Below are 24,099 nucleotides of genomic sequence, written 5' to 3'. Positions count from 1 at the left end.
CGGTGATCAAATGTTGACTTCCGCTTCCGGAACGTTAATAGAGCTACCATCAGCCAGTAGTATGATAGACTCAGTGCCTATCATTGCTGCGTCCGGTACAAGATCTCGTCGTACGACTATACTATTGCTTCCTGTATCTCGCAGAACCCAAACAGTCTGTCCAAAAAGCTCTCCTTTCAACACCGGCATGTCAAAAGACTTGCTAGACCAGACTCCCAAAGCATTAGAAAATGTCTCATCTTGCTGCTTGGTACTACGTTCAAAGCATTCCCGTGCATCTTTTTGCTGGTCGGGAGGTAGTATGCAGCATGCTGATGAGCCTTTGGCACCTGGTTCATTTCGTCTGCATGATTGCACATCGTGTCCATATCTGCAGCAATATTCACAATATGGCTGTTTTGTCTTCACACGGCAATCTGATGTCTTGTGTCCTATCTTATCACATATGAAGCAACGGACTTGAGACTTCACACCTGGTTTCTCATTCGTTTCTTTGCCAGGATTTTGTTCTAGCCTCTCCTTGAACACCAGCAAATTATGCTGCCTCTGTGCCTCCAAATAGTGATCGGCCGCTTCCGAGGCCTCATCCACAGTCTTGCAGTTTCTCTCACGAAGAAAAAGCGCCAAGCAACTATGGCAGTTATTCAAGAATTGTTCTGCGACTATCAAGTCTCGAACCGCATTGAACGTCTTCCCCTGGTTTGCCATCTCCACCCAACGGTCGAAGTAGCTGAAAAGCCGAGTAGCATACTGCTTGCCGGTTTCTCCATCCTGTGGTTTACTTTGCCGGAATCTCTCTCGGTATCCCTCAGCAGTAAACCGAAATCGTTTTAACAATGCTAGTTTTGCTTTGTTGTAATCCAGGGAGTCTTCGGGCGATAAACGACCAAACACTTTCAGTGCTTCCCCACCGAGGCACAAGCTGAGAGCGGTGGCCCACTTTTCTTTTGGCCAGCCCTGTCCCGTGGCTACATGTTCAAAGCGCTTTAAATATGCGTCGAGGTCATCTCGAGAATCATTGAACATGGGGATCAGATTATGTGGGTTGATGGGGGCCAAGACTTCCGCTTGGTTCGTGTGACTTGCACCATTCCCACTCCCACTGCTTTCTCCCACCTCAGCGAGCCTCAGACGCAACTGCAAATTCTTTTCTTCTAGCTCAAGGCGCTGTTTGGTCGCCTCTCTTTCCGCTGCCCGTTCCTCACGCGCCTTCACATCTTCCTCCCGAGCTTTGGTGACTTGCTCGTCCGCCCAATTTCTCAGCTCCACGCCCTGCAGCCCCAAGCGCTCACCCAACGTAATAAATTCTGCCAAACTCATATTCACTTGTCGCTAAAGCAACTGTGAACAACCGGCTTCGTCCTGTCGCGTGGACGCCAATTTGTGATGATTTGGTCTTCCTAAGTAAACGAGGGGTTGTTTACCCGGGAATGTATTGGTATTTGCACGGTTCGAATTATTGTGGCCACCACTGAGACTAATTCGCAGTGGGGAAAAGAAACAACGAAGCCGATTGTTAACAAGACATGAACATATAATTAACACAAACTGTAACACACACACTAATTAACCAAGGTACTAAGATTAATATTAAAGTTCATGCATTTTTAAATGTTCTCTCACAATAAAGAATTATATATAACATAATTAAAGTTCGTGACCGGTCACCATTACTTGGTAGCGTCGGTGCAGCGTTGTACAGGGCGGCGTTGCGACGGCGTCAGATGCAGTGCGTCGGTCGCGTGAGTATAGGACGATAAGACATTACTTGTGTCTTGACGATCGTCCGCAGCTCGGCCAAGAAGTCACAGGAGGAAAGTAGATATGGCTTGCCTTCAGCACCATGTCACTGCAGGACCCACGGACACCAAAGGCTGGAGGTAGAACAGAGGCCGGATCGTCGCTGAAGTTATGAAACTCGGGCCCGCAGCCCGACAGCTTCGCTCCTCCGCCCGGCGCTCCTGAAGTCTTTGAGACTCGGACCCACAGTCAGACAGCCTCACTTCTCCGACGGGTGCTCTTGAGGTCTTGAGGTTCGGACCCAGAGCCCGACAACCTTGCCTCGACCACTCCGCACACCGGCCTTCTTTTTTCGAACCCTCCCTTCCTTCTCTTCTTCTTCTGCTCCCTCCTCCAGCAATCGTGTGTCTTCGTGATTCGCTGTTGGCCGAGGTGCCGCGTCAGGCGAGCACGCGCCGAATCCCGCCATTCTTTTTCTTCTTTTATGGTTACTGATCGTCCGCCGCACCAGACACGCGCACATAAGTCTTTTGTACATGACAAAAAGTCCCCCTTTTCGAAAAGTTTTTTTTTTTTTTTTGATGAAGCGAAAATAATAAAAAAAACTGTGGTGATGCGCGTGGTCTCGTGAGACTTTATACAGTGCATGTACTAACAGATTGAGCGACATGCAGACTTCAACCCCAAAAAACAATAAAAGAAACAAGAAAGCATACAGAAGCATGAACTCCCAAAGTGCAAGATTCAATAGCTGATCCTGACCTACTTAAATAATCAGCTCCAACCTTTTCTGAGGAATGCCTTTGATACCCCCACCTGCTTCAGCTTTAAAGCGTGGTAAGGGGCTTCATTTTCTGGTTCGTCAATCACTATAAACGAGGAAGTTTGGAACCTAGCTAGTGGTTGGCGCTCTTCATACCGCTTCAGCATGTTGATGTGGAATAATTTAGTGGTATGGCCTACGTCCAACCAGTAGTCAAAGTTGTTTTTCTTTCCAGTGACTACAAATGGTCCCTTCCATTGCATCATGAGTTTGTTATCACTGGTTGGGAGGAGTATGAGTGCACGATCTCCTATCTTCAGCTGTCGACGACAACTGTTTCGGTCGTAGTACCCCTTTTGAGTCTTCTGAGCTTTGCACAAGTTCTGGTGAGCTAACTTCAAAGTCTCTTCTAGTCGGTTTTTGAGGTCGAGGACATATGCATATGTCGTCTTAACATCTTCCTTGAGCCTGTCTCTTGTCCAGAGATCCTTGAGTATGGCCAAGGGTCCTCGTACTTGTCGTCCGTATATCAATTCAAATGGCGAAAAACCGAGGCTGGTTTGTGGCACCTCACGGTACGCAAAAAGAAGAGGAGCAAAATATCGATCCCAGGCTTTTGGTTTCTCTTGGCATAGTTTCCGCAGCATCATCTTAAGGGTTCCGTTGAAGCGCTCCACCATTCCATTACACATTGGATGATAAGGCGTTGAACTGAGATGCTTGATGGCGAGTAAATCATTGATTTCTTTCACCAACTCTGATGTAAAACAAGATGCCTGGTCACAAAGGATCTCGTGTGGGAAACCGATCCTTGAGAACATCTCAACCAACCCTTCGACTACAGTTGCTGAGTCAATAGAAGGTAAAGGGATGGCGTCCGGGAAGCGAGTTGCAAAGTCCACAAGAGTGACTATATATCGGCTGCCCTTACTCGATGTTGGAGTCAAGGGACCGATGATATCTACCGCTACCCGTTCGAATGGGGTATCTATAAGCGGCATTCGTCCCAGTGGAGCCTTGCCCACTCTACCTTTTGGGAAGGTTCTTTGACATACATCGCACAATCTCACAAATCTTTTAACGTCCTCTTGGACGCCGGGCCAATAAAATGATTCAAGGACCCGTTCCGTGGTTTTCCGTATGCCTTGATGCCCAGACAAGGAGTTGTCATGTGCCATATTAAGGACTTCGAGGCGTAGGCATTTCGGTACCACTGCTTGATCGATTATTTTTCCTGGGCATATTTGATAGCATCTGTACAACACGCCTTCATTCAGGTAGAACGAATGGGCGGTTGTACCTTTTCCCGGAATATTTTTCCCGATTTTGCTTCTACAAACTTGAAGTGTTGTGTCTTCCTGCTGCTTTGTCCGAAACATTTCTCTTGACAATTGTAAGGCTCCAACGCTCACCGGGGAACATGGTTTCGAGATCTTGGCACCCACTATAACCTGCAGAGAACCACTGTCTTCTTTCGTAGTGCTCATCTCGCGTGATTTACTTGCTACAGAAGTAAACGAGGATGCTTTCCAATTGGGATCTGGCTCCATGGGTTGGCGTGCTCCACGAACGTTACCAATGATCACATCATACAATGGTCTCTCCATGCAGTTTGCGACCGTAACACCGGAGAAGTACGGTGATCAAATGTTGACTTCCGCTTCCGGAACGTTAATAGAGCTACCATCAGCCAGTAGTATGATAGACTCAGTGCCTATCATTGCTGCGTCCGGTACAAGATCTCGTCGTACGACTATACTATTGCTTCCTGTATCTCGCAGAACCCAAACAGTCTGTCCAAAAAGCTCTCCTTTCAACACCGGCATGTCAAAAGACTTGCTAGACCAGACTCCCAAAGCATTAGAAAATGTCTCATCTTGCTGCTTGGTACTACGTTCAAAGCATTCCCGTGCATCTTTTTGCTGGTCGGGAGGTAGTATGCAGCATGCTGATGAGCCTTTGGCACCTGGTTCATTTCGTCTGCATGATTGCACATCGTGTCCATATCTGCAGCAATATTCACAATATGGCTGTTTTGTCTTCACACGGCAATCTGATGTCTTGTGTCCTATCTTATCACATATGAAGCAACGGACTTGAGACTTCACACCTGGTTTCTCATTCGTTTCTTTGCCAGGATTTTGTTCTAGCCTCTCCTTGAACACCAGCAAATTATGCTGCCTCTGTGCCTCCAAATAGTGATCGGCCGCTTCCGAGGCCTCATCCACAGTCTTGCAGTTTCTCTCACGAAGAAAAAGCGCCAAGCAACTATGGCAGTTATTCAAGAATTGTTCTGCGACTATCAAGTCTCGAACCGCATTGAACGTCTTCCCCTGGTTTGCCATCTCCACCCAACGGTCGAAGTAGCTGAAAAGCCGAGTAGCATACTGCTTGCCGGTTTCTCCATCCTGTGGTTTACTTTGCCGGAATCTCTCTCGGTATCCCTCAGCAGTAAACCGAAATCGTTTTAACAATGCTAGTTTTGCTTTGTTGTAATCCAGGGAGTCTTCGGGCGATAAACGACCAAACACTTTCAGTGCTTCCCCACCGAGGCACAAGCTGAGAGCGGTGGCCCACTTTTCTTTTGGCCAGCCCTGTCCCGTGGCTACATGTTCAAAGCGCTTTAAATATGCGTCGAGGTCATCTCGAGAATCATTGAACATGGGGATCAGATTATGTGGGTTGATGGGGGCCAAGACTTCCGCTTGGTTCGTGTGACTTGCACCATTCCCACTCCCACTGCTTTCTCCCACCTCAGCGAGCCTCAGACGCAACTGCAAATTCTTTTCTTCTAGCTCAAGGCGCTGTTTGGTCGCCTCTCTTTCCGCTGCCCGTTCCTCACGCGCCTTCACATCTTCCTCCCGAGCTTTGGTGACTTGCTCGTCCGCCCAATTTCTCAGCTCCACGCCCTGCAGCCCCAAGCGCTCACCCAACGTAATAAATTCTGCCAAACTCATATTCACTTGTCGCTAAAGCAACTGTGAACAACCGGCTTCGTCCTGTCGCGTGGACGCCAATTTGTGATGATTTGGTCTTCCTAAGTAAACGAGGGGTTGTTTACCCGGGAATGTATTGGTATTTGCACGGTTCGAATTATTGTGGCCACCACTGAGACTAATTCGCAGTGGGGAAAAGAAACAACGAAGCCGATTGTTAACAAGACATGAACATATAATTAACACAAACTGTAACACACACACTAATTAACCAAGGTACTAAGACTAATATTAAAGTTCATGCATTTTTAAATGTTCTCTCACAATAAAGAATTATATATAACATAATTAAAGTTCGTGACCGGTCACCATTACTTGGTAGCGTCGGTGCAGCGTTGTACGGGGCGGCGTTGCGACGGCGTCAGATGCAGTGCGTCGGTCGCGTGAGTATAGGACGATAAGACACTACTTGTGTCTTGACGATCGTCCGCAGCTCGGCCAAGAAGTCACAGGAGGAAAGTAGATATGGCTTGCCTTCAGCACCATGTCACTGCAGGACCCACGGACACCAAAGGCTGGAGGTAGAACAGAGGCCGGATCGTCGCTGAAGTTATGAAACTCGGGCCCGCAGCCCGACAGCTTCGCTCCTCCGCCCGGCGCTCCTGAAGTCTTTGAGACTCGGACCCACAGTCAGACAGCCTCACTTCTCCGACGGGTGCTCTTGAGGTCTTGAGGTTCGGACCCAGAGCCCGACAACCTTGCCTCGACCACTCCGCACACCGGCCTTCTTTTTTCGAACCCTCCCTTCCTTCTCTTCTTCTTCTGCTCCCTCCTCCAGCAATCGTGTGTCTTCGTGATTCGCTGTTGGCCGAGGTGCCGCGTCAGGCGAGCACGCGCCGAATCCCGCCATTCTTTTTCTTCTTTTATGGTTACTGATGGTCCGCCGCACCAGACACGCGCACATAAGTCTTTTGTACATGACAACGTCCCATGTCAAGGCAACATGTGCATGGCACGGAGAGGAGGCGAGGCACTCGCCGCTCCACAAGGTGGTTGCTAGGCAACGCAGTGACGTCATAGCTCGGCGAGCTTTTACGACAGCAGGTGCCACTTTTTATGGTTAGCTAGAAAACCTTCGCTGTTAAAACAAGATCATGCCACTGCATCTTTGCTGCTCCGACAATAATATGTCTACGTTCCACAAGCACCTATACACAGTCACAACAGAATTAAATTTTAACAAAAACAAACAAAGCAGAACACTACTGATTACCAGAAACAAAAAAGAAGAGGTACACAGACACTAAATCTGCTCTAGTCTTGAGACTATGAATGAATCACACCAGTATCACACATACTGACAAATATGGAAAGGAAAATTTGTTTTCTCATGTTTGCATATCATTCAAGCGTGACAGTACAGTGTCGGAAAGATGGACTAGTTGATATGCGGGCATAATTATGACCGATGCGCCCAAGAATGTGGACAATGGTGCGTGTCCATGTCCTTCAGAGCACCGGTAGTAATTAGGGGTGTGCCAATACTCGAATATCACCGAATCAAATCAAATGGTGAGTGTTAAATAATTCAATTTGTGTATCGAATATCTACTACGTATCTGAATTTTCGAATACTATTCAATATATTCAGTGCAGAGACCCGCGCAGTGCCACATGTTACGTGTGCTGCGGAGCCCCTTGTGATCGAACTGGTCAAACTTTGTATGAAGTTAAGCTCACTTGGGTGGCAACCCAAGTGAGCTTAACTTCATACAAAGTTCGACCAGGTTGACAGGACCAATTGAAATAATCACGTGACGCAGACAGAGGGAATGGCAACAAAAGCAATGTGTATTTTGTAAAGTGCGAAAGCATGTGCAAAGATCAAGGCCGATTAGCCATAGACCGGCACGCAGATTGTGTTGGATACAGGGTGACGAACTTCATGGCGCTTCCACAGCCATCAATCTAATCCACACGCCTGATCTCAGGACCAATCACTGATAAGTCACCCACATGAACATAATAGACATTACTACATCAGCCAGCAGCAAATTTTTGTCACGGCCACACTGCCTAGGCCATTAGGTCTAATCGGCGCTGCTTCGTCGGGATTCGGCGACTAAAGTTACGGTTTGATGCCAAATCAATGCAGATCCATTCGCAGCAGCCACACAACACTCAGAAGGACGACATGCCACCTCGCAAATGAAAGAAAGTGTACGGGATGGCAACAAAATTGTTTACAGCCGCCATCTTTGCGACACACCATACGACAGCCTCTCCTTTCCAATGCCGTTTGTAGACGCACATCGGTCTATTTTTGTAGCTTTGAGCAACCCATGACAAAATTAGCTTTGGATTAAGGCGTGACAGTGTCATGGCGGTTGCATGCATTTGCACAGATGGCGGATAACGCCGGGATGGGGAGGGGGAGCGAGCATCACGCTAAGTTGCCCTAACCCTCCAGGTTTCAGAATTTTTTACATGTGGCAAATCACGTCAACCCTGACAATGAAACGGCGTGTTCGGCACCTGCTCCTTATTGTTGGCACCGGCTACGCGTGGAGCGGCCATCGAGTGACGTGATGTGCGGTCCTTTCGTCAGTTGCGCATGTTGGCCTAACGATAACCCACCTGCCGCAAAGTTGGGATAGCCCTTTTGTATTCTGAAGAAAAACTGGAGAGCAAAACTTCCTATGCAACAAATTAAAGATTGCCGCAAGACACAGTTCGATTATTAAACTGAGAACCTCATTGGTATTCAGTATAACAAAATGTCACTAATTCATTAGCTTCAGAGGGAAAAAAAAGCCCAGTACTTTATTCTATTCAAAAGAATTTCTATTGATAAAACAATTTTCCAGACCTTCATATACTAGAAATGAGCTATAATTAGTGCTGGCATATTATTTTGGTATTCCTTTCAATAAGAATAAACTGTACTGTATATACTAATTTCTGTGTACCTAAGTTGCTGATAGTTTGCTACATTCTTGTTACGCAATGCTAGGAGACTCCTAAGCATGTGCAGCACCGCATCTTCTAGCCCAAGATTTGTAAGCATTTAATTTTGCGATAAATTTTCTAATATACGATATTCGATTTGAAATCTATTCGATATTTGCAGATCCCTAGTAATAATTATTTTCGTTTTCAAGCACACATTCGCGACAATAAAAACACAGCAATTATCTCAAACCCAGTGCTTTTATCAATCCGAAGAATGCCAAGAAGTCAAAGCAATGTTGATGGGTGGACTGACCACTGTCCTCAGCCGATGTGAGCTCAACCACTCGCTTGACATCGTACAGGTGGACCATGACTATGTGCTTGTAGGTCTTGGGAAAACCTGAACGGCCCAGTGTGGAAGAGGCCGGGCTGCGTGATGTCAGCCCAGCCCGACTTCGACGCCGACACACCTCCAAGATATCCGAGAAGAGGAACAGGGAGACTGCATCGCCCTTGCGGCTTAGGCCCCCTTCACCTATCTCCACCACATCCAGGCTAGTCACAAAGTACCGGTGGCCAGACAGGATGTTGGGCTGCATTGCATGCAAAGATTAGTACATCTCACTCACCTAGTAATTCTCACAAAGTGCAAGCTATTTGCTCATTGAACCCAATCAAATTGATAAGAATGACTGATATTGGTTTTTCAAGTGCGGTCTATGGTATTTGTGCAGTAAAAGGAACTAGTTGCTGTGACGAGCACAGTTACCTTTGTAGAAGCACAGTAAGCTGGGCACGTTGGTATGATTGCATCATGAAAACCACTGCACAAGTGCACAGACCAAGAAAAAAGGATGACAGTTCACAAAAACCAAGGAACTTATAAATAAAAGAATTGCGAGGTAGATGCCGAGTGGTGTGCACTTCACAAGTCAAGGTTATCCCATGCAGCAAAACCAAGTCGAGATAACCCTAGGCGACAAAACCAAAAGGATACAATAACTGAACACTTAAAAAATCACAAGTGCACAAGTCAATAGCAGCTTCTTTCAAGATAGAAAAATTCTTTATTGTGCATGCTGAAGGAGGACCTGCTAGAGCATATATCCCCCAATCTTAATATGGAAACGCTCGATAACATCACGGGCATCTTTATCTGTTTTTGTGACAAAATTATAGTTGTGGAACACTGCTTCACAACCACGTTTTTCCTAATGTGTCAGATTGTGTGATTCCGTGCGATTGCCAGCTTCTGATAAAGTTAAAAGGTATTTGAAAACGATCGATGCGTTGCATGATCCTTGCACAATTAAAAATTTTTTTTTTTTAACATGGCGGCTGGATTCAAGACATGGAGGCTGGAGGCAGAGTGACGTAGGTCCCCCTGGCAACATGAATGCGACTGACACATTGGCACGGCCGCTCTGCCAACCTGACAATAGCCACTGTCTGGCGCTACCAAATTGGCGATAACAAATTTGCTGGGTTCCAAAAGTGTTTACTTTGTAATTGTATACCTTATTTATGTTAAATTTACAAACTTACCGGTGTGCTGAGGCCAGCCCGGCCGAGGATTGCACAGTGGCACAAAAATGTGTTTCGTAAAATTCTAAATTTAGCATGTTGTAAGCTAATGGACTTGGGCTGGGAGTTTTGAAAAATTTGTACCATTCCAAAATTTGTATCAGATGTGATCGTATCACCGAGATTCTGCTGTATGTAGGAGCTCCTGAGGTGAAGCTTCTTAAAATGGTCCACATAACTGAATTGTAAGTGCAATGCATGCACGCATAGAAGTACTATACTGCAGCACAGCCTATGAATATGACAGTGACTATGACATTGAATGCAAAACCTGTCCTTACTTACCGGGCACTTCTCAATGTCATTGAATATGTCAAACATGGCCACTTGGCTCTCCGTCTTGCGTTTTCCTTCATTGATGTCGCTGCAAAAGAAAGTTTGGTTCATTCTTGATGGCTTTGCAGCTGTCTCTGGGTGAAAAGCCCAGACAGTAATAAAAATATTCAGTATATACTGGAAAATCCCTGGAACAGCCAAGACTAGTGAGCTCCCCGATTCTTTGCCACCAGGAATGAAATCTGAGGAGAGTGTCTTCACTTGCCAGAATCAAGTAGCTTTAGCTCTGGCATCTACACTCTGCAATTTTTGGAAGCTTAAGATGCTGCTGATGCCAAAAACTTCCATGCTCACATGGAAACGTGACTCAACTGGAACCAGCGCATATGTGGGCTTTGCATGCAATAACAGGCCACGCTTGTAAATGGTTCACATAAGCAAAAACAATGAATTTTCATTCACAAGTCAAGAGTGTGTGTTAAGGTCTCAATTTTTTTTTCTGACCATAGAAAATGCATACACGTGAGACTCGAGGGTGCATTAGAAAAGTGAAAATATAGTAATTAGTCTTATTCAATGATTTGAACCATTCATAAAAATGTGAGGTCAGAAGAATGTAAAGCATAAGATGTACCTCCAGACCATGGTAATGTGAGCTGTATTTAGACTTCTACAAGGTGGAATTGAAACAGTCAAATCTAGATCACGCGGGCTTGCACTTATAAGTGCTAGATAGGAATTTTTGCTGCAGTGATTATGAGCACAATGAGTGCTCGTGCGTGCATCCTGGTGGCATTTGCACAGCAGGCAAGCAAGCTTCATTAACTTGGCTTGAATAAATATCAAGCCACACAGTTTAGTTCATGCTCTCCAGGCATGACAGATGCCTTTCACACATACACTTGGCAGCAAAAAAACTGCTTTTACACTACTTACAGCATAATTTGGTTGAGCGCAGCCACAGCTTTTTCCAGTGCTTCAGAGTCCTTGTTATTTTTGGGTGTACGCTTCTGAATTTCTGAAATAGAAAAAAAAAAAATATTAATAAAGCTACTATTAATGAACTACTTTGTGCCTGCCATAGCTGATACCAACCACAAACAGGTTGCAAAATGTTTGGTGACCAAAGTTATTGCTGACCAAAGTTATCGTTTAGTGCTGAGACAATGCAAATATATTCGCAGTAGTCTTACGGCTTTCAAAAGGCTGAGAAACCTTATCATCAGCGAAATTGAAAGCATGGGGGACAACCTGAATGGCGCCAACTTCCTTCACCTACCACCATTTTTAACAACATCACATGAACAGATCACATCTGAAAAATTGAGCCAGACACCTTTCAGTGTCCGAACCTTCGACTGCCATCATACACTGATTGAATAACGAATGTGTTGGTGCCACAAGATCGATGTTGGAATCGAGCAGGTGCGAAAATCAATCAGCGACTGTAATCAAATCCTTCGTCTTTGGCTTGTTTTGGCTATGAGCCATGTTATGGCAAATGAAACTATTCTTTACATATATTTAAATATGTATTAATTCGTTTCAAATACTTCGGAAACATCAGGTACTGAAATTTGCACTGAAGCGTATATTAAAAAGCACAATATTCTATTCAATATTATAAAATATTGAATATTTCTAAAAGCCTAGTAACAAATGCACAAGTACACGCATTTGCCCTGGTTGGTTCACGACTGGAGCGGAAACAGCACAAAAAGGATGTGAGAAAGGGACAGTGAACAGCGCTGACTAACAATTACATGTTTATTCTTTCAAGTAGCGTATATAGGTATACCACTTACGTTCTAGTAACAAAGGTTTGAAAATCTGGACTTTTACGATAGAGCCGTAAACGTTAATCACCACAAACTTAATTGTAGTTAAAAGTGCTGTCCACATTTTGAAGGCTGCGAACTGCACTATAATGTTTGCCGATTCATCTTAGCTTGACTATTGCACTGTTGCCTCAAACTGGGTGCAAATAAATTACTGATGTCATTACAGCAGTAGTAAACAAGCCCTAAAGGTTGGTCATTTTATGACGAGATTACATAACTTGACAGGTATGTATGCTGCACTTATACTAGTAAGCTATTCATGCAAACGAATGTGAGCAACCACATGCTGCACCAACGATAAGCTGCTCAGTGGCACCATTTTCACAAGGCAATAAGTGTCTTGTGCACAGGACTGATTTGAGCTCATCCTGCACAATGGCTTGTACCAGTAGAACGAAAGCCATTCTGTCATCTCACATTGGAAGAGAATGTGACTAAGTTGCAGAGGTGGCTTAGGCCTCATTCACACAGCCGTCAAACGCTCCGTCACGTCACCGTCACGTCAAAAAAACGCACAGCAGGCGCGACGGAGCAGTGTACGAATAGGCGACTTTCGCAATGCCGAGCGGTTTTCTGCTGCTGTTCTTGATTTGCAAGCGGAGACCGCAAGAAGGGCGCAAAGCTCGGCGACGAACAAGTACCTGGGGGCAAAAAATGTGCAGGAATCGCAAGTTCGGCCATTGGCGTGGTCCATGTCGCACATTTGAGCACCACCGAAACGCACAGCTGAGTTTTCGACGTGCCGCACGTGGAACCAATGCTGGCACGCATGTAAACAAACCAGCCGCCGCTGCTGTTGCCAGCTTCAGCTTTGTAATATGGCTGTATTTAGCGTCGGCTTCTTAATTTCTGATTGGTCGATATTTGAGGGGCGGGGATCCGTCACCGTGCTGGCGACGAAAACGTAGAGCACCGCTCTGCGTCGCCGGCGAGCCGTTTTTGAGGGGAAAACGACTCGGAAACCCTCTCCCCTGACGAAAACGGATGCTGTGACGGTGACGTGACGGAGCGTTTGACGGCTGTGTGAATGAGGCCTTACTAGTGTAGTAGTAGTACCAACAACGGGCAGCATAAATTTCGCAGGAATAAAAAATTGACTATTACTATGCAGCATGGCATATACACATAAAAAAGCACCATCTCATACATGTAATTACCTTATTTGATGAAGTGAGCCCCGCATGTTTTTTTTCTATCTTCAAAAAACTGACACTTAGGATCAACAAGGCTCATGCCACCGTCAAAAACATTCAGTGTAAACTGTAAAATTTGCTCAACACACTTTGAGAAGAAGGTTTCCAGGAAGCTTTCTGAAAGTGGGAGACAAGGGAAGAAGTCTTTCTGTGCAACGGGCATATCCCAAATGAGGCAATGACTAAACTTCAAAACAGGTGGTTCAGTGTAGGGGACCCATTATGCTCGGTGCTGAAGTTGTTTGCACAGCCAGGTTTTTACATTCAAACAGCTTTGGGCCTCAAAAGGCGCATGTGAAGGAGACAGCGTGGCAATGCTAACTAGTGATCAAATCTGCGAAAACAGCGCACCTTTGAGTAGCAGGATCATGCTTCCCAGCCTCTGAATAGGGCGAATCATCAGCTCTGCCAGAGTCTGCCGGCCACACTCAGGCTTGGTCTGACACCTCTGAAATACCAGACATTTATGATATGACATGCACTACTCCAAGGGCTCAACCACTTTAAATCCACTGGTCTCCACGACATTCACAAACAGCCCCTTGGAAGATAAAAAACGTCGCTACCATACTGTCAAACAGAGTGTTGGAAGGAGACTGCCATCCCCGCACTATGAATTGCATGCAGAGGCCTGTGAATATCATGAGCACTTATGTCAAGCTTGTGGGGATTGAGGAATGTGCCGGCGTTGTTGTGCGGGCTTCACCAGTTCTGTTGTCCCTACGCCTGCCCCCCCCCCCCCCCCCTCCCCCGTTCCACTTGCAACCGGTTTCAGCGGTGGCACTCCACTTGCGACGATTTGCGGGGGGGGGGGGGTTGAAGTCAAGACGCGGCTGCGTTCGGCTGCTGACGGCTGAGCGTGACTCTCTTATCTCCGAGACCAGCACTGGGTACGTACATGCTTCCCTCTCGTCCGCCGACACCTTTGTGACTAGGACTTGAGCTTGCGCATGGTGTCTTTGCCCATGTGGGGAGAGCGTACCTTGTGTTGATACTTTCCAGACACTAAAGCTGAAGAGAGTGCCTAGTGCTCGCGCCAGGTCGTAGCACGCCGAGCCGCACTTGCCGAAGGCCCAAGCCGAAGGAGATTGCCCGAGCTCTCGCGAGTTGGCCCATTGGTTATCGCGAGAGCAAGTAGCATAGCCGCCATGACTTTTCCCAGCGGCGTGTCCCCGCTTTAGCCTGTGCTCTCGCAGCGACATGCTATAGGTGCCCCTGTCTGTATTAACAGTGACTTAACAAAAAACTTCACAGTGAAGAAGGCTGTATATCGCCAAAGCAACGTCAGAAACAGCTCTGAATGGCTGCCAGTACAGCTAATAGATGTCTCGGCACTCATACCATGACAGCGGATGGTGTGCCTGTGCTTCCCCCTTTGAGGGATGAATATTTTTGCAAAGTCGTGCACCTGTGGTCATTTTCTTTATAGCAGATTCCAGTAGAAGGAAGTTATTGAAAATTAATGAATAAAGTAAAAATTTATTGCAAGCAATATTTTCTTTGAAAAATGCTTTGCTCGCATCAATGGTATACACACAAATACGCTATACAGTAAGAGATAGAGAAAAATGTATAGCAAAATTTATGGCTATCAATTTGTTGCCTCAAAAGCATGTTTCATCAGAAGAAAAAACAAGTCAGAAGAAGAAATGCTTAAGTAGCGAGCAGAGGCACTGCGAGCGGCCATACTGAAATCGTGACTAACTTAAGCACTCCAGTGTATGGGAATACGTAAACCGCAACTGAAAGGGGAACTGCATCCAAAGGCAAAGATAAAACTAATTAGCATCTCTGAGCATTGGCCACACTGCACTACCGGAAACACAATAGCGGCAGCTGTGATCGAGCGCTCGGAGGTTAACAAATCAAGCTGTGTGCACCAGTGAGTGGAAAAAATTTCAGATGACTTTAGGCGATTCCACATAGATAGCAGTACCTCTCAACAACCAATCGTGTCAAATATGTGTGAAATATTAAACGCAAGATTGGTGTCATACATCTACGGTAAAAACCTGTACAATGTTCTGTGACGGTGGCCCCTTTCCACTCTTGATATGTTTTATTGCATAATTTGTCCCAGCAAAATCTACACTGATAAAATTCCAGACATCGCACTTGACATCGACGACGGCTGTCAAACTTACAGCTCTGTGTGCAGCAATGGAATTTATCGATCAGGAACCACCTAAGGAATGGTCTATCTTCTGCGATTCCAAGCCGCCCTCCAGAGTTTGCTCTCTGCACTACGCCATGGACCCCACGAACGACTTGTCGCGGACACACGCGAAATTTACCATCTAGCAGTTGACAAAGGACATGACATCGTCTTTCAATGGCTGCCAAGTCACTGTGGTATCTTTGGAAACGAGCAAGCAGACGCAGCCGCTCGATCTTCACATACCAGTGCTGATTTCGTCGCAATCTATATGTCCAGAACAGACGCAGCAGGAAAGCTCCGTGATCTTGCTCGCGAGCTTACGTTAGCCCACTGGAATTCAACGGACTTTAAATACCAGTGCCTCTGTTCCCTAGATCCTAATCTGAAGCTCCGCCTTCCACATGGCTTACCACGATGGGAGGTAACTTTATTTGTCGCCTATGGCTTGGAGTATCTTTTACCAACGCGTACTCCTACCTTATCGGAATGGCCACAAGTCCAGATTGTGAAACTTGCGAGTGCAAAGAGACGACAGCACATCTTCTGTGTGACTATCGTCATTTTAGTGCACAAAGGAAAGTCCTCAGCACTACGCTTGACAAGATAGTCAGCCGCCCCTTTACGGAAGCCAGAATTCTTGGTCCCTGGTCCCAGCCGATGTCGGAACGAACTGCTTTAAAAGCGCTAGTACGCCTTTTAAAAGAAACAGGACTTAGTGAAAAACTATAGAATGTGCGGACTGATGCGTCTCTTTTTCTTTTCTTTTTAATCTCTTGTCTCATTTTTTTTGCCCTTACCCCATCCCCCTGTGCAGAGTAGCCAACTGGACACTTAACCTGGTTAACCTCTCTGCCTTTCACCTCTTATTTTCCTTCCTTCCTTTATTGCATAACACAGCTCTATTACAGTGAAGCTGACTAAAGAGAACCGGTGATTATGCAATGCATATGAGGCCCTTGCAGGCCACAATATAAATGTAGCCGTGCACTTGGCGGATTTGGTAACGGTCACTTGTTACAACATATTGATCGCTTGTTACAACGAATCAGTTGCTAGAGCAAATTTGCCTCTGCACTGCTAAATTTATGTGACTGCTGTGTTCAAACTCAATGTAAGATGCGGGAACATTACACAATGGTGAAGCATCAAATGGGAACATAATACATGGGAGTTGATGAGGTTTCAGTTAAGACCACGAAAATGCAAAGTAGCAGCCGGTCAAATGCAACAGTGAGGAACATATCAATGGGATTTCACTGTAACTGTATGCATCACATGTTTTATAGCCTTCAATTAAATGCTACACAAATTCTAACATGGATGTTGGATATGGATAATTTTTTATAGAGTCGGCTTATATTAATTTGACCCTGACGGGACCGACGAAACTGGTCAAATTATCGGGCGGATTGAATTAAACACGATGCAGAAATAATGCCAAAACACACTTTTGATTCATTTGGCAGTATTTGCTCTATTCTAACACTCCTCTGAATCAAACACAAACCCACTTTCTATGCCTCCAAAGTAGCAAACTAACGTAGAAATTACATTAAAGCTCCTAAACAAAGTAGAAATATATTGTGCCCTTGATTTTTCAGCAAGCACGATTATTGCACAATGGCAGCCAGTTTTCTAGAGTTAGCTTTGCCGCACGGTATTTCAAAGTCAGCTTTACCGCACTACATTCATGTTATGCAGCAAATCATGCAACGTTGTGAAAGAGGTTTGGTTTCGTGTTCGATTGCACAGGCAATTTTCAAGCCAATTTTCTTTCAGGAAAAAAAAGTGTTCGTTAGAATTGAGTAAATACCTTAATCAGAAATTGTGAGCTATGGTAAATCTTCGCTTGAACATCTTCCTCGGGCGAGCCGAAAATAGGCATTTTCGACGAGAGATGCCGTCTGCTCAACGCATTCTCTGACCCCTAAGCTTCGATGAGAGTTACGCTGCCATTAAAAGGGTCGCTATCGGGGTCACCATCGGGGGCCAGGCGCGTGCGCGCTGACTGGTCAAGTTCAAATTATCCAGTGAAGACCAATTTTAGGATCGAAATAACGGAAGGGTTGGGACTTTCAGTCAGGATTGAATTAACTGAAACATCTAATTACCCGAAGTCGAATTACCGGAAGTCTACTGTACTGAGGTTTGACTGTAAATGTAAAAAAGCCACAGACCTTGAGGAAGGCGTGAAACCTAGGCCGCTGCCGGTCGCACTGGGCGAGGGTTTCTTTGGCACGCTCGAAGGAGTTGACGAAGGGTGGGTAGGCCTTCTCAAACGCCTCACGGTGTGCCAACACGGCTTCGCCTACTGCGTGATCGTCAGACCAGGTGCGCAGCATTGCCTGCAGCTGGAGCTGTAGGCTGCGGTGCACCTCGTAAATGGGTGGCAGGTGGCCAAAAATGAGCCGCACCTCAGCAGAGTCCAGCAGCGGCTCCCCCGGCATGCTGCTTGGGTCCTCCAGGGGTGCCTTGAATAGCTGCAACCACAAGTCTTATGATCGATTGATGGCTCCAGATTTATTTCAACCAGCTACAACCTACATCTAAGTGCACAAGTGTTGACGCATTCCATGCACATGAAGTGCAGTTGCTACAGCCAGGAACCATACCTGTGATCACTTTCTCAGCAGTGTAATGGCATAGCTTGAAAATTGGTGCAGCTATCTGTTACAATTGCTTGTTTACCAGTGTGAAATAGTTTTTTTTTTTTTTAACACCTTTGTCAACATTTATAGTTGCCTTATTAGAGCTTATCTGACAACACAATTTCATCATGAGGCAAACTTTAATTTAGCTTGGGAGTAATATCATTCAACACTTTTCAGATCTAGTGCAGATAAAATCATTCATCAAAAAATTTTGATACATGTATTTCGAACATGAAGCCATTTAGTTATGTTGAGTGTTACCCTACAGTTATTGCCCAAAGACTGGACTGTCTCAAAAAAATTTTTGTCTTGGTAGGTAGAACATAAGTTTTTGCTTTCAAAGTATTTCCCTTTGCTAGCAATACATTGTTCCCAACTTTAGAATGCATTTTGGAATGCCTTCTGAAACACTGCTTTAGGAATAACAAACAACTCTTAAGAGGTCCAACATTCTTTCCACTGTAGGTGTCACATGCTACGTGAATTTAGAAGTAGACAACTGGCTAACAAACCCTTGTATCCTACTTTATGACATCAAGGACGCCTATGGTTGACAGGATGTTCCATTTTCACCACCATGGTTGTGAGTAGTGCTGGCTAACACTCCCCAGGGTTCATGTAGTACACATACAAATTGTAGGAGGTTGGGCATTCACAGTGTAGTTGCGCAACGCCATTGTGCTTTGGGGAACCTCCATTTCTCGCACCTCCTGGCTGGATGGGGTGGTAGCAGGTCATAAAATACAGTCACCCGGCTGCCACCCTACCCACGGAGGGTCAGCGGGTTGCCCCATTGGCCCAGTATTGGTGCAACTCAAGCCGTTGTGTGGGAGTTTGAGCGGTCACAGTGCAGTTGTGTGATGCGACGCCATTGCATTTCAGGGAACCTCCACATCCATTACCTCCTGCCTGGAAGAGGTGGCAGCAAGTCATAAAACACTGTCAACTGGCCAACCCATTCGCCAAGTTATGGGAAGACTAGAGCCTTTGCTTGCGCCTGCCTTGCATACATGCGTGATACAGGGCATGAGGAGACCACGTCAGGACGTCAGAAGGTGCATACAAGTTGGACTCTTTGGCCAGAGGTGGCCCTTTGTTCATAGCCGATCGGCTGTAACTTCGGCTCGTCATGGCTCCCAGCCTTCGCAGGCTTGCGCACGCACCCTTACGTTGTTTGATTTCTTGAGGCAGCAACCTGCAATCGCACCCGTCTATTTCGTCACTGACGATTATTTGTCACTGACGATTATTTGGCCATTATATGTGATAGCATTTAGTTTAATTGTAAACAGTAGTGTTGTGTTCAAGACCCGATTAATAAATATCCCCTTGGAATATCGCCTAAAGTCTCCCTAGGTGCATGTGCGGGCTCGCCTTTCCCTGGCTTGGGAGGGTTGACCACAGGCGCAGTGGCGTGGTGATACAAGGCTTAGAGCAGGTGCAGACCCGGCACCCTATGGTGCTTGGCATGCTCAAACTCACCATGGTCGTATGGCGCTTCATTACAATGCACATACTGCATACAAATAGGAAGAGGGAAGCTGTGTCACAACACCATATACACAAGAAAGCGTACAGGAGGATGGCAATTGATGGTAGGTCGATGCTAGAGCATGACATGCGTAATGCCGAAGATGTCGAAAAAAGGAAAAAGAAGAAAGCCGCCGTGGCACTGTGCTGTATATCCTAGGATAATTCGCTATGCGAATGCACAAAGTTTGCCTTGGCTACCACTGTGACCTAGGCCACGGTGTTGGAAAGGTTTTCAGATGGAGCAACGATGCCTCAGGAGCAATAGAAATCCAGGACCTGCTTTTTTTCTTTTTACCAAAAGGTGCCGCCATATAAGTCAGAGACCTCTTGGCTATATCAAGAGGTTCATGCGAGCCGATTCCTGTGCGTGTTTAGCGTGATTGAAGATTGCGGGAGAAACTGTCTTAAAATGTCTGTACCAGTTAAAGATCACCACCTTTCTACAGTGCTCTATGCGCAAGATCCAAGCATGAGGTGTACTATGCTAGCAGTCATCATGTTTGGTAATGCGGTAATCCAGATTAGGCCCAGGAATCCGATCTCGTGGCTGCATTGTGATCATGCTAATAAGTTACGTGTTCTTTGCGCATATCGTATTTATTTACTCTTCACTCAATCGAGAGCCCTTAAACGTAAGTTATCTATCGTGTAAATAAATACCAAATATACGCCATGGATGCATAAGCTCGGAGACTTCCTTTCACTGTGTAGCAATTATCTCTTTGAAAACGTGGCACTTCTGGTGCAGCAGCAAAAATCATCCATGTGGCAACATTAGAAGCGAATATGTCGAGCAGCAATCATGAGGGAGTAAATTAAACCCGTAGCATTTACCAAAATGTACCAAAGGAGTCATTCTCTTTATGTTGAGTTTGCAAATGAGGTCACCTGGAAGTGAAGGTCAACTGAGGTCACCTTCACTCTCGACTGACCAGATAGAATATCTACTATGCACCGCTATTAACTCCAGTAACCCTTTACACATATGCTGGTAACAGACTGCGTTAAGGCAAGCCCAAGTTAGGGAAGAACGCAAACAAATGGGCCACAATTTGTGAAGGATGGACATGAATCTGTTTCCTGAGGGGGGTGCAGTCTCCATTTTCTTTCAACTTTCTAGCAGCAAAGTGTGTTAGTAATTATGAGTATGCAATTTATTTCACAGTATTCACATGTTACATACGCACTACACATTTTTCTTTAAAATGGCAGTCATAGCTCGAGGATTAATGTGTTCAGCGCCACTCCGGAAAACTAATTACAGTGTAGACGGCTTATAACGTAAGGCCAGCAAGGGTACATAATCACCAGGTCTCTTTGGTCAGCTCCGCCGCAAGAGAACCGTGTTATGCGGCGAAGCATATGTGAAATGTGATGATTTGCCAAAGCAACGTCACAAACAGCTCTGAATGCTCCGAGCACGGGCTGTTACATTTTTTTTCCGCAGTCCCTTTAAAACGTATCAACGGGGTTCTACTGTATAATTGGGCTGAATGTCATAAGTCTTACAGCCTGAGTTTGTAAGTGTTGAAAAGGATTGAGGTGTGTAATATGTGTTGCCCCAAGACGATACACAGTAAGAAAGATGACAATGAACGTAAGCGTAATATAGTGATAAACTAATGTGGGTCTGGAAGAAGGAATGAGTGTTAAAAACTACATACATTCTTAAACAAATTTCCTTAAACATTGATGTGGCATGATATAATTTGAGGTGCCTATAAAGGGTTATATCAAGAAACATTGTACTGTTAGAGATAGAGAATGATTGTCAAGCGATACTGCTAAACTAGAGGTAATACATAATTTGGGAGAATGGATTACCGTAAATGGGGTTTTACAAGGATAAACATGCGACAAGTTCGATTTACACCAGGAATGGACATGACGAAGATCGATGTTAAGTTTTTCTTGAGTAAAATTGAGATTTATTTGCAGCGAAAATTGTAGTATCATCAGCTTATAAAATACTGTGCCAGGGTTGTTGGCAGTATAGACAGAATGTATTTACAATACAGTGTAGACCGCTTATAAACGTAAGTCGCCGGAGTCGTGAATATTTGCACTATAAGCGGTACCACACTATAACCAAAACTGCGATTATCAAGCCCTGCACGTATGCAAAACATGTAGACCAAGCAGCCGCGCGTATCCGAGAATCGAAGCGTGCGACTGGGAGTTTTGCATCCAATTAAATTTACCAACGTTGAAAGGTTAATGTCCAAGTACCCATGATCTTCGCATGAAGCAGACAAAGTAATAATAATAAAAAAAAAATGTCTCAGTTTCGCCCGAAAGGTGAAGCATCAATTGCGATAGCAAATTGGTAGAGAGCTATAAGGAGTAGGGATAGTAGTTTTATCGGCTGCATAAACTTGACACATTTGCTTACTAACTGAATTAACAAGTGTGGTGTCAACGCGTACAAGCAAACATGAATAGACTCGATGACCGCAGACAACCACGGTCAAAACGTGGGCATGGGGAAACGTGGCCGCCGCAGTGAGCAAAGGTTCATGCGGTCTATCGCTTCAATGGAAACTGAACGGCGTAAGCACAGCGCATACAAAGGTCAGAGCCGTGTGGAGATGGCTTTCAAGATACGGTGCGTGCGACAACACCGACAGCCGGCACAGGCGCGAACGCATTTGTTGGCAAAGTGGAAGTCGCCCCCCTCCCCTCCCTCCCTCCCGTGCTGCCTTCCCGCTTTGCTCCTTTCGCGTGGGAGATTGCGTCGCCAGTTCCCCTTGCGCCCGGTTGCAAGATACGTTGCAAGATACGCATTGGTGCTGCAGCGAAGCGTCGCCCCCCTCCCCTCCCCTCCCTCCCTCCCTCCCTCCTATATCCCCACGGCCTTTCGCGCGATAGAAGTCGCGTTTGCCCTCCACTGTGCGTTCGCTCTCCGTGAAGGCGTGCGTCCCCCGCGCGCTTTCACTCGCATATACGGCGCGTGGCGACGAGCCCTTGGACTCATGCTCCACGTCTCATGCTCCGCATCGCCCTCGTTGATCTCCTCTCCCATCGGTGGGAGCACCTCGTTGAGAAGCGTGCTCGCTATCGCCCTTGTCAGCGAGATTTTCCCGTGGAAGCCGCATTATAACCGGCATTTTGTCTCACGCGGCTGCACTGTAAGCGGTATGCGTATACATGGAGTGCTATGGGAAAATTAACGGAAGTCTGAAAAGACCGTACTATATCCGGCCCTGCACTATAAGCGGTTACGTTATAAGTGGTCTATACTGTACTACAGTGGTGCCAAAATAATTTGAAAGAGCAGAGTGGTGCTCGATATATTGAAAGGTTAAAAAGAGAAACCACACCACTTAGTTTGTGGGTAGCACACTTTCACATGTTACATACGCACTACACATTTTTTACATGTTACATACTACCACTAATAATACTTCCACTAATACTAATGTTAATGTCCACTAATGTTAATTCGACTAATGTCCACTAATGTTAATACCTCCACTAATTTGACTCCAGTTAATTCGATCCCAACCGAAGGTCCCGGCTAGCACCCACGCATTTCAACGGGCCCAAACTTTCATTATTTCAACCTTAAAATTGGCGTTCACCGAATAATTCGAACTTGACCAGTCAGCATGCACGTGCCCGACCCCTATGGTGACCCCAATAGTGGCAGCATATCTCAGCGAAGCTTAGAGTACAGTACTTAGGATCAAAAATCCCTGTTTTCAACCTGCCCTGGAAAGATTTTCAAGCAAAAACGGTAGCTCACAAAAGGCGTCTTCGATTTTCCACTTTTGGCTACCTGCAGGCTTCCATACCCAGCCAGAGCGCCTTCATTTTTCTCTGGTTGCTCCACCCACTGCATAACGCACTTCTGCCACATGTTCGTTTTACTTGAACTGGACGGTTCTGGCTACCCGTGGGCTGCCAGAACCAGCCAGGACGATTTTGGTCTGGATGCTCTCTAGAAGCTCTCTGGCTAGCAGACGACAAGGAGAAGCGATGAGCACTCACCGCCATCGCCGCCAATGTGGGCATTTCAGGACTTTTACCTCACTCAGCCAACTGACTACGGTGATCTTCGGATTTCATTACTTCTAGCATTTTCTAATGTTCTAATACACCGTTCCGCATTGCGAGACGATGCGATACGAGTGGCGGCGCACAATTTGAAGCTGTGTGTGTGTGTGCGTGTCCTGTGAGGGCTTCTTCTCGGTCGTGAACAGCGCGCAGTGGGGTTATTAACAGTGGGGTTATTAATGCATTGGGTTCTATGGGAGCTGTGCCGGGACCGGCCGAAAACGACGTAAAAGCCGTGAAAACGCAGCACCCAGGAACGTAACAGCGGAGTTCTACTGTATATACAGATACTTGCAACCCTAGTGACATACATTATAAGTGGTCTACACACTAGAAAGTTAGGTATACCACTGCCCATTGCAGCATTCCTGCTTCAACCTTGAATGAGGTGTACAACTAGTCAGCTAACATTGGTG

At 45.8% G+C, this 24,099-nt stretch overlaps 1 protein-coding gene across 2 annotated transcripts in view; it reads right to left on the bottom strand.

The window, feature by feature from the left end:
• The window catches only part of LOC119443039 (protein ECT2-like), a 72,980-nt gene that overhangs the window by 19,986 nt on the left and 28,895 nt on the right, over positions 1-24,099 (bottom strand). For both annotated transcript variants that reach the window (XM_037708166.2, XM_037708167.2), the window contains exons 13-17: positions 17,621-17,923; positions 13,637-13,733; positions 11,188-11,269; positions 10,261-10,339; positions 8,705-8,984 (exon numbers count right to left, since the gene is read on the bottom strand). In XM_037708166.2, the coding sequence (XP_037564094.1) occupies positions 8,705-8,984; positions 10,261-10,339; positions 11,188-11,269; positions 13,637-13,733; positions 17,621-17,923 (841 nt within the window). The remainder of the gene's footprint in view (positions 1-8,704; positions 8,985-10,260; positions 10,340-11,187; positions 11,270-13,636; positions 13,734-17,620; positions 17,924-24,099) is intronic.

The sequence above is a fragment of the Dermacentor silvarum genome, chromosome 2, assembly GCF_013339745.2.
Source record: "Dermacentor silvarum isolate Dsil-2018 chromosome 2, BIME_Dsil_1.4, whole genome shotgun sequence".
In the NCBI taxonomy this organism is placed as follows: domain Eukaryota; kingdom Metazoa; phylum Arthropoda; class Arachnida; order Ixodida; family Ixodidae; genus Dermacentor; species Dermacentor silvarum.
Note: the sequence above shows the minus strand (reverse complement) of the source record. Positions and strands in the feature narration are given on the sequence as shown.